Raw genomic sequence first — 13,141 nt, forward strand, 5'->3', positions numbered from 1 at the left:
TTCCTTTTCTCGTTAATCCCCCCTTCTTTCTTTTCTAGGATGCTCCTCTCCACCATTTTCCTGCCTTTCTCCTTTTCATGTTTCTTCTCTTTCAGAAGTTTCTTTTGGTTTGCTTTTCATTTCTTTGCAAAGGTAGGAGAGAGTTCTAGTGCCTGGGGCAGTGGAAGTATCTCCCCAGTGAAATAACGTCTGAGTCAGTCTCATGGAAAATTCTACTACTTGAGATTCAGGCTACTTAAGGATGCAGAAGGACAGGCGAAGGAGATGGGAGCTGGCTCCTCTAGAGAGGAGTCTGGGGTCCTCCTGGACTGATAAGGAGCTTGTGGAGACAAAACAAAACAATGCAGAACAAAGCAAGTAGAAGGGGCATAAAAAAGTAATGAAGGATTGGAACACTCCCCCCAGTACAGTTCATGTATCCAGCCCTGGCTGAGGAGCTCTCCAAGGCTCTGAGGAGTCCTGTGCTGTGCTGTGCTGTGCTGAAGAGCTTCGCAGTGGTTAAAAGTCCAGTGCTAGGTTCCCTGCTGCCTCCTTCCACCTGCAGTGCCCACGGGACAGTCCGTATTTGCTGCGTCAGACCATGTCTGCGGGTGGCAGGTGAGCCGCAGCCACGGCCAGGACTCTGCTTGGCAGGGGCGATGCGGGCCCAGGGGACGCGGGCTCCACTCCCTTTGCATGTTCTCTTTGGAATTGCCCTGGAATGCACGCAACCTGGCCCCGGCTAAGTCGAGGTCGTTCAGTTGTGAACTAGTGAGCAGTCGAATGAGAGGGGGGAGAAAGCATATTTTAAGGTGAATAATTTTCAAGTAGTTTCTTTAAACATAAGCAATTTCGTGTGAGTTCCCTCTGCTCCTAAAAATTCCAAAGGTGCTTTTTTTGTTGTTGCTGGTTTGCAGTGGCTTTTAGGGAAGGTGCTTTCCACACCTACTGCTCTGTAGGTCTTTTTACCTCACTTCACAGGTAACGAAAGTGCGTATTAAAATGGCTAAAAGCCCCGCCTGGGGTCTCACAGCCAGTCACGGGCTGAGCAGAGCAATTCCGTGCCAGGTGGCCTCCGTGGGCCTCAAAGTGGCCTACCTGGTCAGCAGCCCCTGGGAGCTTGTGAGAAATGCAGATTCTCAGGTCCCACCTCAGACCTACTGAATCAGAATCTCTGGGAGGAGGGTCCCACAGTCTGCGTTTTGAGAGCTTTCCAGGGGGTCCTGATGAAGCCCACTCAAGTGTGAGAACCACTGGGTGTAGGGCAGGGCCTACTGAGAAGGAAGTGAAGCTTACCCACTCAGAGTTCTTGACAGCAAGGCAGACAAAGGAAAACCGAAAAGCCCGTTGAGTGAAAGAGTTTGTTTTCCCCCAAAGGGTCGAAGGGCTGAATGCTTCAGAGAGGTGAGAAGCAATTCCAGAACCCCTGAGGAGGCTGTGAGGATTAAATGAGATTATGTCCCACAGTTTACAAGGAGGAAAGAGAAGCTCAGATCAGATGGGCATTTGCCAACTGTCCAACGTATGATAATGACGGTGCTAGACTTCAGAGCCAATGAATTGGTGAAAAGAGTATGCATGAGTCACAGCTACCTGTGTCACAATTCAGATTGGCCATTGGCAAAGAAACAATTTTTAAAATATGTATGATGTCAAAACATTCTGTCAAAAATTCTAAAGTTCAGTAATGGAAACAGAATCAAAGATCTGGTTAACTATTAGTCACCTGCCTGCTTTATCTGTTTGGAGCCATCATTATTATACTACCACTTTAGGGATTCTTAACCAGATTCTATTAGGAGAATGGGAATGGAAGGAAGTGAGTTTGCACATGATTTACCGCCAAGTGCCCCAAAGGGTCTGCTAATGCCTCTTTGCTTAAAACCAATAAATATCAGCCTGTAAGGATAGAAAAGTATTAACCAGAATTTCTGCAGTCTAATAAAAAAAAAACTAAGTAAAATGTGCTATATGAAGGGAACATATTTTCTTTCAATCAATAGACACCTGTTTTTAAATCCTTAATATTGATTCTGATAATTTGAGCACATGGTTTTGTTTTTTTAAATATATTTTAAATGATACTTAAATCACGTAAAAAGTGACATAAAAAAATATAAGAGATTCCCATATGCCCTGTTCCCCATACCTCCCACTTTTCCTTACATCATCTTCTTTCATTAGTGTGGTACATTCATTGTAATTTTTTTTTTTAAAGATTTATTTATTTAATTCCTCCCCCAACCCCTGGTTGTCTGTTCTCTGTGTCTATTTGCTGCGTCTTGTTTCTTAGTCCGCTTCTGTTGTCGTCAGCAGCACGGGAAGTGTGGGCGGCGCCATTCCTGGGGAGGCTGCACTTTCTTTCACGCTGGGTGGCTCTCCTTACGGGTGCACTCCGTGCGCGGGGGGCTCCCCTAGCGGGGGACACCCCTGCGTGGCAGGGCACTCCTTGAGCGCATCAGCACTGCACATGGGCCAGCTCCACACGGGTCAAGGAGGCCCGGGGTTTGAACCGCGGACCTCCCATGTGGTAGACGGATGCCCTAACCACTGGGCCAAGTCCGTTTCCCCATTCATTGTAATTGATTAACACATTTTGGAGCGTTGCCACTAAGCATGGACAATAGTTTACATTGTAGTTTACACTCTTTCCCACTCAATTCTGTAGGTTATGGCAGGATATGTAATGGCCTGTTATCTGTCATTGCAGTGTTATTCACAACAATTCCAAGTCCTGAAAATGTCCCCATATTATACTTCTTTTTCCCTTTCCCTGACTTCAGCAACTCCAGTAGCCACTGTTTCCACGTCAATGATAAAATTTCTTCCATTGCTAGAATCATAATAAGCCTATAGTAGAACACCAGTAAGTCCATTCTAATCCATATTTTATTCCCCAATCCTGAGGATTCTGAGATAGTGAGCACATGGTTTTAAAACTTTCTCTGAAAGCCATAACTAGTAAGCAATTGTCTGAAATGGTGCCTTGTCAAAAACAGTTAATGAGGTGAAGTAGTTGGTCCAGGACAGCTTCCCAGGTAAGGGTGGACAGACCCTCTCTACTGTGGAGTTACCTTGAGGACAGTTTCGCTGGCACCTCCGCTGCTCTGCCGTGGATTCTCATAAATGGGAAACCTAAAAGAACAAGCAACCCTCTTCTGCGAGAGGGAAAAAGGAGCCTATTTTTTGGATGCTCACCAAAGCCAAGTTGTCAGAATGTTAGTTGCAAATAAAGGGCTTTTGTACTAAGTGGTATTTAGGGTAAATCTTTGCCAAAGAGCCCTTTCCAAACGTTTGTAATACAAGTAGTTGGTTAAGGGCATGGGTTTAACAGAAGAAGCTCAAACGTGGCTCTTCTACTCATGAGAAAGGACATGAGGCAGTCTTAAACCGTCCACGCCGCAGCTTCCCTGCCTGAAAAGCAGCAGGGACCATGCCTACCTTGTACAGCGCTAATGAGGAATAAGAAAGACGGGTCCTCTTGGACTGTCAGAGCATGCCCTCTCCTGTTTTCAACCTCCAGTGCTTCCGACCACATGCCATGCAATTCCAGGGACCTTCCTGTGGCCTCCAGGTCCTGTAAATGACACCCCACCTCACTGTTCCCTCCATGCACCCTGAACACACCAGGCACAGGCCTACCGCAGGGCCTTGGCACAGCAGCCCCCTCTGGTGGCTGCCCTTCGTCGTCTGTCACCTGCCTGCACGGTTCCCTTTCTTCAGGTCCTGCTCACGTGCCATGAGCACCTTCAAAGAATCGCTGTGCACAGACCTACACACACAGCCTCCACACCCTTCTGGATGTTTTATCTTATTTATCACCACTGACGCTGTTTTGTTGTTGTTGTTGTTCATTGGTAGCCCTCTTCCCCCCACCCAAATGTAAGCCATGAGTGCAGAGAATTTGTTTTTATAAATCCAGCAGTGGATTTATTCATCCACTCACTTAAATATTTAGTAAGTGCCTGCTATGATCCAATCCAGCAATTCCTTCATATCCAGCTCAACGAATTTATTTTTACTTACACTTCCCTAATATTTTAGGAATTGTAAGGGCTCCCAGAGAACTGGAACTGGAGATCCTTTTTTACATCTCCATTTACTGGATTTCATTTAGACCCTTCCCCAAAGCCGCCATGAAAATAAATGATCCTAAAATAGTAGCCTTTCCCCCTCCTCCTGAGATTGAGTAAAATAGAAAAGTCAAGTGCACAACCTTGCCTTCACTGCAGATATACCGGAAAGACAAGAAACATCTGGAGGAGGTGTCAAACAAGAGCTCCAGCAGGTTCTCGACTGAACGTCCTTGAGTAAAAACCATCACGCGAGAGAGTGTGATAGAGAGGGAGGCAGACGATAAGATGCGGCTAGTTTATTATAAAACCATCTTCCTGCTAGTCCACCAGAGTGAACCCAGAAGAGCCCAGCTCTCCATCTAACGGGAACCTTTTGGGGGTCTGGAGAAGGGGCAACTGAGCCCCGGTCTGTGCCAGCTTGGAGGGGTGCCGCTTCAGTCTCCTTGTGAGAGAAACACGCTCTCAGGAGTGGAGTCAGTGGACAGCCCCCTCGGCGGTGCCTTTGGCACCCCAAAAGCCCGCAGCCCTCACCCCGGGGCTCCCGGTGGGGGACTGAGCAGGGCAGATAGCAGAGCCGCGCTCCTGCTCCTCTCCTTTGCCCCTGGGTCCCCCTTGGCCTGGGCAAGCCTTTCTAGCACTTTACTGCAGTGAAGCTCGGCCCACCTAGACCTCCGGCCTCTGCCCCCATTCCCAGCGCTTAGTCCTCCTGCAACCTCGGCTGAAGGATCTCCCCATCTGTCCCTCCTCCCACTTCCTTTTTTTTTTTTTAAGATTTTATTTATTTCTCTTCCCTTCCCACCGTTGTCTGCTCTCTGTGTCCATTCACTGTGTGTTCTTCTGCATCCTCTTGCATTATCCCACCGCATCAGAAATCTGCGTCTCTTTTTGTTGCGTCATCTTGCTGCATCACCTCTCTGTGTGTGCGGTGCCACTCGTGGGCAGGCTGCGCTTTTTTCACGCAGGCGGCTCTCCTCGCAGGACGCACTCCTTGTGCCTGGGGCTCCCCTACGCAGGGGCTCCCCTGCATGGCACAGCACTCCTTGTGCATGGCAGCACTGCACGTGGGCCAGCTCACCTCACGGGTCAGGAGGACCTGGGGATTGAACCCTGGACCCTCCATATGGTAGACAGACGCTCTATCAGTTGAGCCACGTCCACTTCCCCCACTTCCCTTTTACTTCCCAGTCTGCTCTCTGCTTCCCCTGTGCCCCCCAAGGACATGGCAGCCCTTCCCCTGTAGGAGGGACACTTGCCTCTGCTGAGTTTTCTGACACCAGCTGTACATTCTTTGCAGACTTCTCCAGGTGGTGGCAGTGGTCCCTGTGAGCACGTTCTAGTAACTTCTGCAATGTGTCTTTGAGGCCTAAACATAAGCTATTTCAGAAGACAAAGTGGAAGGGGGTATCTGTGAAGGAAAGCTTTTTAAAAATTGGATTAAGGGGGAGATGTATACAAAGGGGAATTCCATGAAAGCTATTTGAGCTCCCTTTCCTTTCAATGGCTCAATAGACCAGTGTTATTTTAACATAGCCATAGTTAAAAATGCTCTTCCCTAGACCTGCCTCTTCTTTGCCACTGTGTTTCTAATTACTTGAACAATGTAATTTATTATTCTGGAACAATAGTGTTTTACTTAGAAATGCTTGACTGTAAAGAAGGATTTACTGGCTTGTGCTCATGTTTCAAGCAAGCCTGCAAAGGGCATCTCCTGTTGCTCGTAGAATTTATTGGTTGGCAGTGGGGGGATTTGTAACACATTTGGAATAGGTATTTATCGCAAGAACCTTTTATTTCCCCCAGGTCCCCCACCCCCAGTTCTGAATAAACTGGTTCACTGTAATTTCTCCTAATTTTGGTTCCTCAGGCTAAGATACTTTGTTTTGGCCAAGGCAATGGTTTAGTTGCTTTGAGTGATTACTCCTCGGAAAGACCTGTTCTGCGGACTTCCTTCTTCCTTTTGCAAGCTGAGAGGTAGTTGCTCAATATCTTAGGAATCACGTCTCTAAGTGCTCTCTGCCAAGAATCGGGGAGCATGGCCCCAATGTCCTCATATGCAAGTTTGAGAACCAGAGCATCTGGAATGGTCCTGAAAGGCCCACATCAGAGATGAGAGACGTGGATGAAGAGCGACAGGTGCAGAGAGCTTGGCATCTCAAATTAGGGGCCTTAAAATGAAATCCGAAGGACTTAGCATCTTCAAGTTAAAGAGAAGGTAGAGGTCCATACCCTGGGTGGCCACTACTGGACACATCCTGGCTCTCCAGACTCAGCTGAGCACTTCTTCCCATCCACATTCACATCGTAATTGAGTTGACCAAATTCTGGCAGAGTGGAGAGCTGTGTGACGTACCATCAGGACAAGTTTCAGTTTCCTTCTCCAACATAACATGGACAGTGAGGCAAGGTGGCAGCTTCCTCTCGGTGCTTTTCAGTGGCCGTCATCATATGAGCCAGGTCACTTACAAAGTGGTCATTTTCTTCATTTCTGAGATAAGAGTAAAACGAAATGAGTGGATTTCCTCTTTCCTCTTGACACCAGAATCAAGCTGTGCCGTGTTTCTGTCACTGCTGAAATGAGCGCTTTACATGCTCATTGTTGCTTTTTGCGGGACAGGCATTTTCCTTTGTGTCTATAGAATTTAGAAGGCACGATAGACCGCAGGTCTTCTGCCTTTAAAACTTGAGGCTCCCTCGGCTCCCCTCTGGCCATGAGTAGTGTGCTGTGACGTGCTGGGTGGGGCCTCCCGGCCTGGGGGTCCTCTCCCTCAGCCCTTCCACCCCGGCGTGCCTGTGGAGGGCAAGAAAGCGGAAATGACGCTGCGATGGCCTGTCCTTGGTGGCAGCTGTGCTGCCCAAGCATAGACCGAGGCTGCGAGAACACACGCAACTCGACATCCCAGTGCAGAAACCATACTTTCAGCCAGTCACGCGCAATAATGGTTTCTACTCCATGGCTCTCCCTCGTGCTTGCGGCTAACACATTTGCCTTCTGTAAAGACCCATGTAGCAAAAATTCACTGCAAAAATGGTGTAGCTTTACAGTGAATAATCTGCCTCTGCTGGGGAGACTGGCCGAGCCACTGTTAGGATCAGTTTCCTCATCTGTGAGATAGGGGTTGTTTCTTGGAGTACTAATTGATATTTGCAACACTAATAAATACTACTGTGTTATTATGTTATTAATAGTAGTTGACTAAGTTCAGTTATGTCAGTGCCCAGAACTCACCAGTGAAATAGGTTTTCTTGTTGTTGTGCCTGCTTTAAAGATGAAACAGGGAAACGGACTTGGCCGAGTGGTTAGGGCGTCCGTCTACCACATGGGAGGTCCACGGCTCAAACCCCGGGCCTCCTTGACCCGTGTGGAGCTGGCCCACGCGCAGTGCTGATGCACGCAAGGAGTGCCGTGCCACGCAGGGGTGTCCCCGCGTAGGGGAGCCCCACGCACAAGGAGTGAGCCCCGTAAGGAGAGCTGCCCAGCGCAAAAGAAAGTGCAGCCTGCCCAGGAATGGCGCCACCCACACTTCCCATGCCGCTGACGACAACAGAAGCGGACAAAGAAACAAGACGCAGCAAATAGACACAGAGAACAGACAACCGGGGGAGGGGGGTAATTAAATAAATAAATAAAATCTTTAAAAAAAAAAAAGATGAAACAGCCAGGGCTCAGTACAGCCTGTGGTGTCAGCCACATTACTGAAACTTTCCTGGGTAAAGGGCCCGTAGTTGCTGTTGTTATGAATTGGTTTCTGTGCTTATTTGTGTATGCTTGTTGCCTTCCAAAGGAAGATGCAATGCAGAAATACATACTATAAGATGAAACGAATAGGATAAGAGTTTAGGTTGAGGGGGAAAATAAACACGGGGAAGGACATCAAAAATTAGGAGCAAAATTAACAGGCATCAATCTTAACAGCGTCTCACCCCACCTACGTGTTCAGGGTGGACGTGGGCATGCAGGTGGCCGGGGCCATGCCTCCACCCCTCCAGCCCGCTGAGCAGTCATCCCCCCTTCCTGCCCTGGGGGCCCAGCTTGTAGATAGTCTACAAAAGCTTCTAAATCCTTTCTTTCCTATGTACTTTTTTATTTAAGAGGTTGGGTCCCAGGTGGGAACACCCTCACAATAAAGTCTGTCAATGTTTGGGGAAAAAAAAAACTTAACGGGCAACAGAAATGCTCGGTAAAGTCGGCAGAAGTGAGCTGCAGACTTGCTTCTGATACTCCTGCCAGTCAAAGCAGTGCAGGAAAGAGAAGCAGTCGTAGGATTCATGGCAAGGAAAAGTGTAACAGGTTAGGAAAGACAGAGATTTTCTTGGTACTAGGATCTGAGGAAAAAAATTCTTACACTAAACAGACCATATGAGGTAGTGGAAAACACCTCCTCCCCCATACAAGCCTATCACAAATCCAGAATGTTTCAATCTGTACGTGGCTGGGATTCACAAGGAGGCCTTCGTAAATCTCCTAGAAGCGCAGAAGTTAGAAGTGAAACCCTTCAGAGGCCCTTCTAATCCCTGTTGGTGGTAATTGGTGTGCGGTGATGGGGAGGACAGCAAAGCCTCCTTGGGGAGTGACAGCAGTTGCCTGCATTAGTCAGGGCTCTCCAGGAAAGCACAGCTGACAGCATATATTCTTATAATAAACCTCAAAATATATAGTAAATATTATGAGACTTATAAGAATTGGCTCATGGAACTGGTGGGGATGGGCAAGTCCAAATTCCATAGGGCAGGCTGCAAGCTGGGCATTCCAATATAGGTTTTCAGTGAACTCCCCAGGAGAAGCTGGCTGGCTGAAGTAGGGTTGGAAATATTTCCTTCCGTCCAACAACAGAATTTTGCCGAGTTCTCTGCCACTTTAAAATAAGGATTGCCTTTCTTCCAGTTTCCAATAGTACACTCATCATTTCCTTCTAAGGTCTCATTGGAAGTACTTCAAGCAATCTAGGATTTTTCTATCAAGCACCTTGCGGTTCTCCCAGCAGTTTCCACACTTTTTGGTATTTGCAAGAGCAGCACCCCACTTCTGGTACAAAAAACATTTGCTTCCTAGTTGCCAAAACAACTGCCATGCAATGGGTTGGTTTAAACTGTGGGAATTTATTGGCTGGTGATCTTGAAGCTAAGAAAAGTCCACATTCAAGGCATCAACATGGCGACACTGTCCCCAGAAGACGAGCTGACTGCTGGCAATCCTTGTTCCTTGTCTTCCCTGTTAAATGGCAGCCTCTCCTGGCTTCTCCTCTCTCTTCTGGGTTCTGCTGGCTTTCTGCTCCGGCTGCTCCTTGCTTGCTCTCTCTCCACCCTTCCTAAGAGACCTTCAGTCATAAGATTAAGGCCCATCCTGATTCAGCTGGGCCGTGCTGTGTCTGAAGTAACCTCAGCAGCAGCTGCTGTTTCTAAGAGTTCACCTCCTGGGAATGGGTTGATTAAGAGCATGTTTTTCTAGGGTATATACTCCCTGTGGCAGTTTGATATGGTTCATGAATTCCAGAAATAGATATTGAATTATATTTGTAAACTGGTCTGAACCTGGGCATGATTGAGTTAAGACTGGGGCTTTGATTGGGCCATGTCATTAGGGCATAAAAGATGTGACAAAGGACAGAGTTGAGGGTTTTTGATTTTGGAGTTTTGATGTTGGAGTCTGATGCTAAAACCTTGAGCTGGAGCCCCAGGAAGTCAGCATGCAGAGGAAAGAGAAGCAAGCCCCAGGAAGAGAGGACCTGAGCCACAGAGGAGTAGAGATGGCTCCTTAGACATGCCAGAAGCCCCAGGGAGAGAGACAGAGTCACTCTCCTGATAGTCTACAGCTGACCTTGTGGAGGAAACAGAGGAGCTGAGCCCAGAGGAACCCAGGAAGCCTGAACCCTGGCAGATGTCGGCAGCCATCTTGCTCCAACATGTGAAAATAGACTTTGGGGAGGGAAGTAACTTATGCTTTGTGGCCTGGTATCTGTCAGCTCCTACCCCAAATAAATACCCTTTATAGGAACCACCAGTTTCTGGTATTTTGCATCAGCACCGCTTCAGCTGACTGATCCACTCTCCGCCGGCATGAGTCCAGTGTGTGCTTCAGTGTAGTCAACAGTCCCAACCAGCTGGGTGATTCTGGGTAAGATACCTAATCTCCATGCTTCAGAGCCCTCCCCTGTAAAATGGGAATAATAATAGTGCTCCCCACATAGGCCTGGGGTGAGGTTCATGGCTAATGTGTACGAAGAGCTTAGAACACTGCCTGGAACTTAGTAAGCGCTGTCCAAGTGAGCTGGTTATAGTAGATGCAGTGGTGGGAGTAGCAGGAGTATTTGTGTATTAGATGCCACAGGCCTTTGAGGTTGCTCATGGGATTAGAACTGCGCCCCTCGCGGGTTCTAGTGGAACAGCAGTTATTGGTAGACGGGGAAGAGGCCTCTTCAATTCAAACATCCTAACCATTAGGAACATCGGTTTGGAGACTTAAAGGCCGAGGAAAGGGATGCAAAAGCTGCAGAGGGTGTGTTGGACGGACAGGAGCGCCCAGCTAGCGTTCCCGACGAGGGTGAGCTGCGACGCCCAAGGCCAGGAGCACGTGGGCTCCATAAAGCAGGGTGGGGAAGGAGCTGCCTTTGTAGCAAACGGGTGACACTCTGGACCTGTCCAAGGGGGAGCCATGCCCAGGAGGGTAAGTTCAACTTCCGGAGGACCCAAGACAGCACGAATGCCATCACCAAAGACTTTGGTTTTTTTAAGGTTCTTTTTCTAACAGTTGTGTCGTAAAAGGATTAAGATTAGTTAAAACTGAGGAATTGTCAGGAAATCACCTTTAGTGGCTATAAAATACGGCCCTCGGCAGAGTGAATTTGCACACATGCCTCCAGTCAGGCTTCGTGTGGTGGGGGCGGCCCAGGTAGAGTGCTGCTGCCTTGGTTCAAGGGTAAGGGCTTTCTGTTTAATGTAATGAATTAAAGCTGGCAGTTCTATCTGGGGGGTAGAAGGGTGCAGAATAAAAAGGGCCCACTAGGTGTGGCGCGTGGGAAGTTCCCCGCAATGAAGCACTGAAAACAGTGAGCCACGAGGAGTGGGCTGGGCCGTGAACTCGAGCATCTGATGGTAACCCCATCTCTTCCACTGGCACCCCCGGGCTGAAGCACTCCCAGGATTCTCCGGGGCTTCTGAGGTCCTTCTGAGTTTATACCGTGACTTAAATTTGATAAGGTCCCCCGTGTCCTCTTCCTAACTCAGACGTCACCCGTCTCCCCGACCTTGACAAGGACCCTTTGCTGCCTCCCAGTGTTTATCAAGCCAGGGAGCCCAGCAGGGAGCCCGGCAGGGAGCCCCAGGCTTGCCAGAGGTGGAGCCCTGGAGACAGCTTTCCTACGAGTCATCAGCAGTCCCTTGGTGGGAGGTGGGAGGGGGCCTCCTCTGTCAGGGGGGACAGTATGACAGCTATGGGCTCTGGAATCGGAGGAACCAGCTTGACCCCCAGGCCTGTTGCTTTTCAACTCCAGTTTTGAAGAATTTCTTCTCCTCTGGGCTTTTTTCTTTCCTTCTCTCCAAAACTGCGTTGTCCGATATGGTAACTGCAGACCACACGTAGCTATTTAAATGAAAATCAAAATGAATTAAAGTAAGAGAGGTCAGGGCTTCTCTCCTGCAGGCTGCATTCCGAATGCCGCGGAGCTCCAGGTGACTCGTGGCTGCCGTCTAGACTTGCCGTCATCGACAAGGTCTGCTGGACCCGGCTGATCTAGACTGAAACCGCGCAGAGTCCTCGGGAGATGAGGGGTTCTCTGTGAAAGGCTTCGCACAGTAGCCCTGAGTGAAATGGTCGCCGTTGTGTTATTTGGCATTTACCTTCCCCAGGTATTCAGTTTTTAAATTTTCATTCTCTGAGGTTGGAATCAGTTTCCCCAGTTTACAGGTGAGAAAACTGAAGCTTGGTGAGGAGGCCTGCATTCGAACCCAGGAACCCCAAACTACGGGGACTGGGGCCCAGGCCCCCCGGAGCGCTGCTCCTGGGAAGTCCTTTTCGGAGGAGAATGTGAAAGCTCCTCATTCCCTTTCTCTGGCTCTACGACCTCCCCACCAGGCAGGAGAAGGAGAACGCCCCTGAACAGCTAACGCATATAGAAAGAGGAGATGGTGCTTTTATCAGCCAGTCCAAAAGAACCGCCCCCAACTGGGAGTGGTCCTTGGCTCTGCAGTTCTGAGGATGCTGAACTCTACAGTGGAGAGAGAGTTTTTTGCCCTTAACTTGGTAATGATGATGGGAGAGAGAGGAGGAAATAACCACAAATCACTATTAAAATAAAATCAGCTACCTATTACCTGAAATACCTACCAATTACCTCCCTCCTCTTCAATTAAGATATTGGTCCTGCTGGATTCTCTGCCATTCCTTACAAGAAAGAGGATTAAATTGAACAGAGTAACTTCTTAAATTGAAATAAAGGAGAAATATTTTTAGTTTAGGTCAACTTTAAAGTAACTTGAATCCTTGAAAAAGGTTGTGATATTGAATAATTCTGCAACAGCATGTATCGGGGGAAAGCACATACTAAAAATAATGTTGAGACACACACCTTTAAAATACATCCTGCCCTCGATGCAAAAGGGTAAGTATCTTTGGAAGCTGGTAGCAGTCTAAGGCACAGGGATCCTTGAGCCAGAAATAGCTTCCAGCAATAGTGATTTTAGCAAAAGTGATTCTTTCTACCTCTCAAACAGAATGCCCTCTGGCCCCCACTTGTCCAGTAGTTTCATAAAAGGAGTTCCTCTCCCCTTCTAGCCTGTTTCCCCCAGTGGATTAAGAAAACAGCTGGCTTAGATGAGCTCTTAAGTGTGACTGGGAGGAATTTTAACTGAGTCAAATGAAAATTGAATTCCGGGCTCCTGAAAAAAGTTCTAGCACAATCTCTTTCCTTACCAGAGAGTTGTATTACCATTTATTAACTGCAAAGCAAAAAGATGTGCCAAGGAGAAAGCCCAGCTTCCTTCTCTCATCTCCCTTCCAGTGCCCAGATCAGGAGGAAACCTTTCCTGGCAGTAGCACCTAAGACAGCTTTGCACTGGTCTGGTCAGGGGAAGGGGTGGGGAGAGCCCAGGTT

At 48.2% G+C, this 13,141-nt stretch overlaps 1 protein-coding gene across 28 annotated transcripts in view; it reads left to right on the top strand.

Moving 5' to 3' along the window:
• PLCB4 (phospholipase C beta 4) overlaps nt 1-13,141 on the top strand; it is a 383,120-nt gene that overhangs the window by 247,783 nt on the left and 122,196 nt on the right. The window contains exon 1 of one of the 28 annotated variants that reach the window (XM_058287550.2): nt 11,844-11,897. The exons of the other annotated variants lie outside the window; for them this stretch is intronic. Coding sequence (XP_058143533.1) covers nt 11,859-11,897 — 39 coding nt within the window. The 5' untranslated portion in view covers nt 11,844-11,858. Of the gene's footprint in view, nt 1-11,843; nt 11,898-13,141 lie in introns of those variants that run through there. 28 annotated transcript variants of the gene reach the window in all.

This window comes from Dasypus novemcinctus, chromosome 24 (genome assembly GCF_030445035.2).
Source record: "Dasypus novemcinctus isolate mDasNov1 chromosome 24, mDasNov1.1.hap2, whole genome shotgun sequence".
Taxonomy (NCBI): domain Eukaryota; kingdom Metazoa; phylum Chordata; class Mammalia; order Cingulata; family Dasypodidae; genus Dasypus; species Dasypus novemcinctus.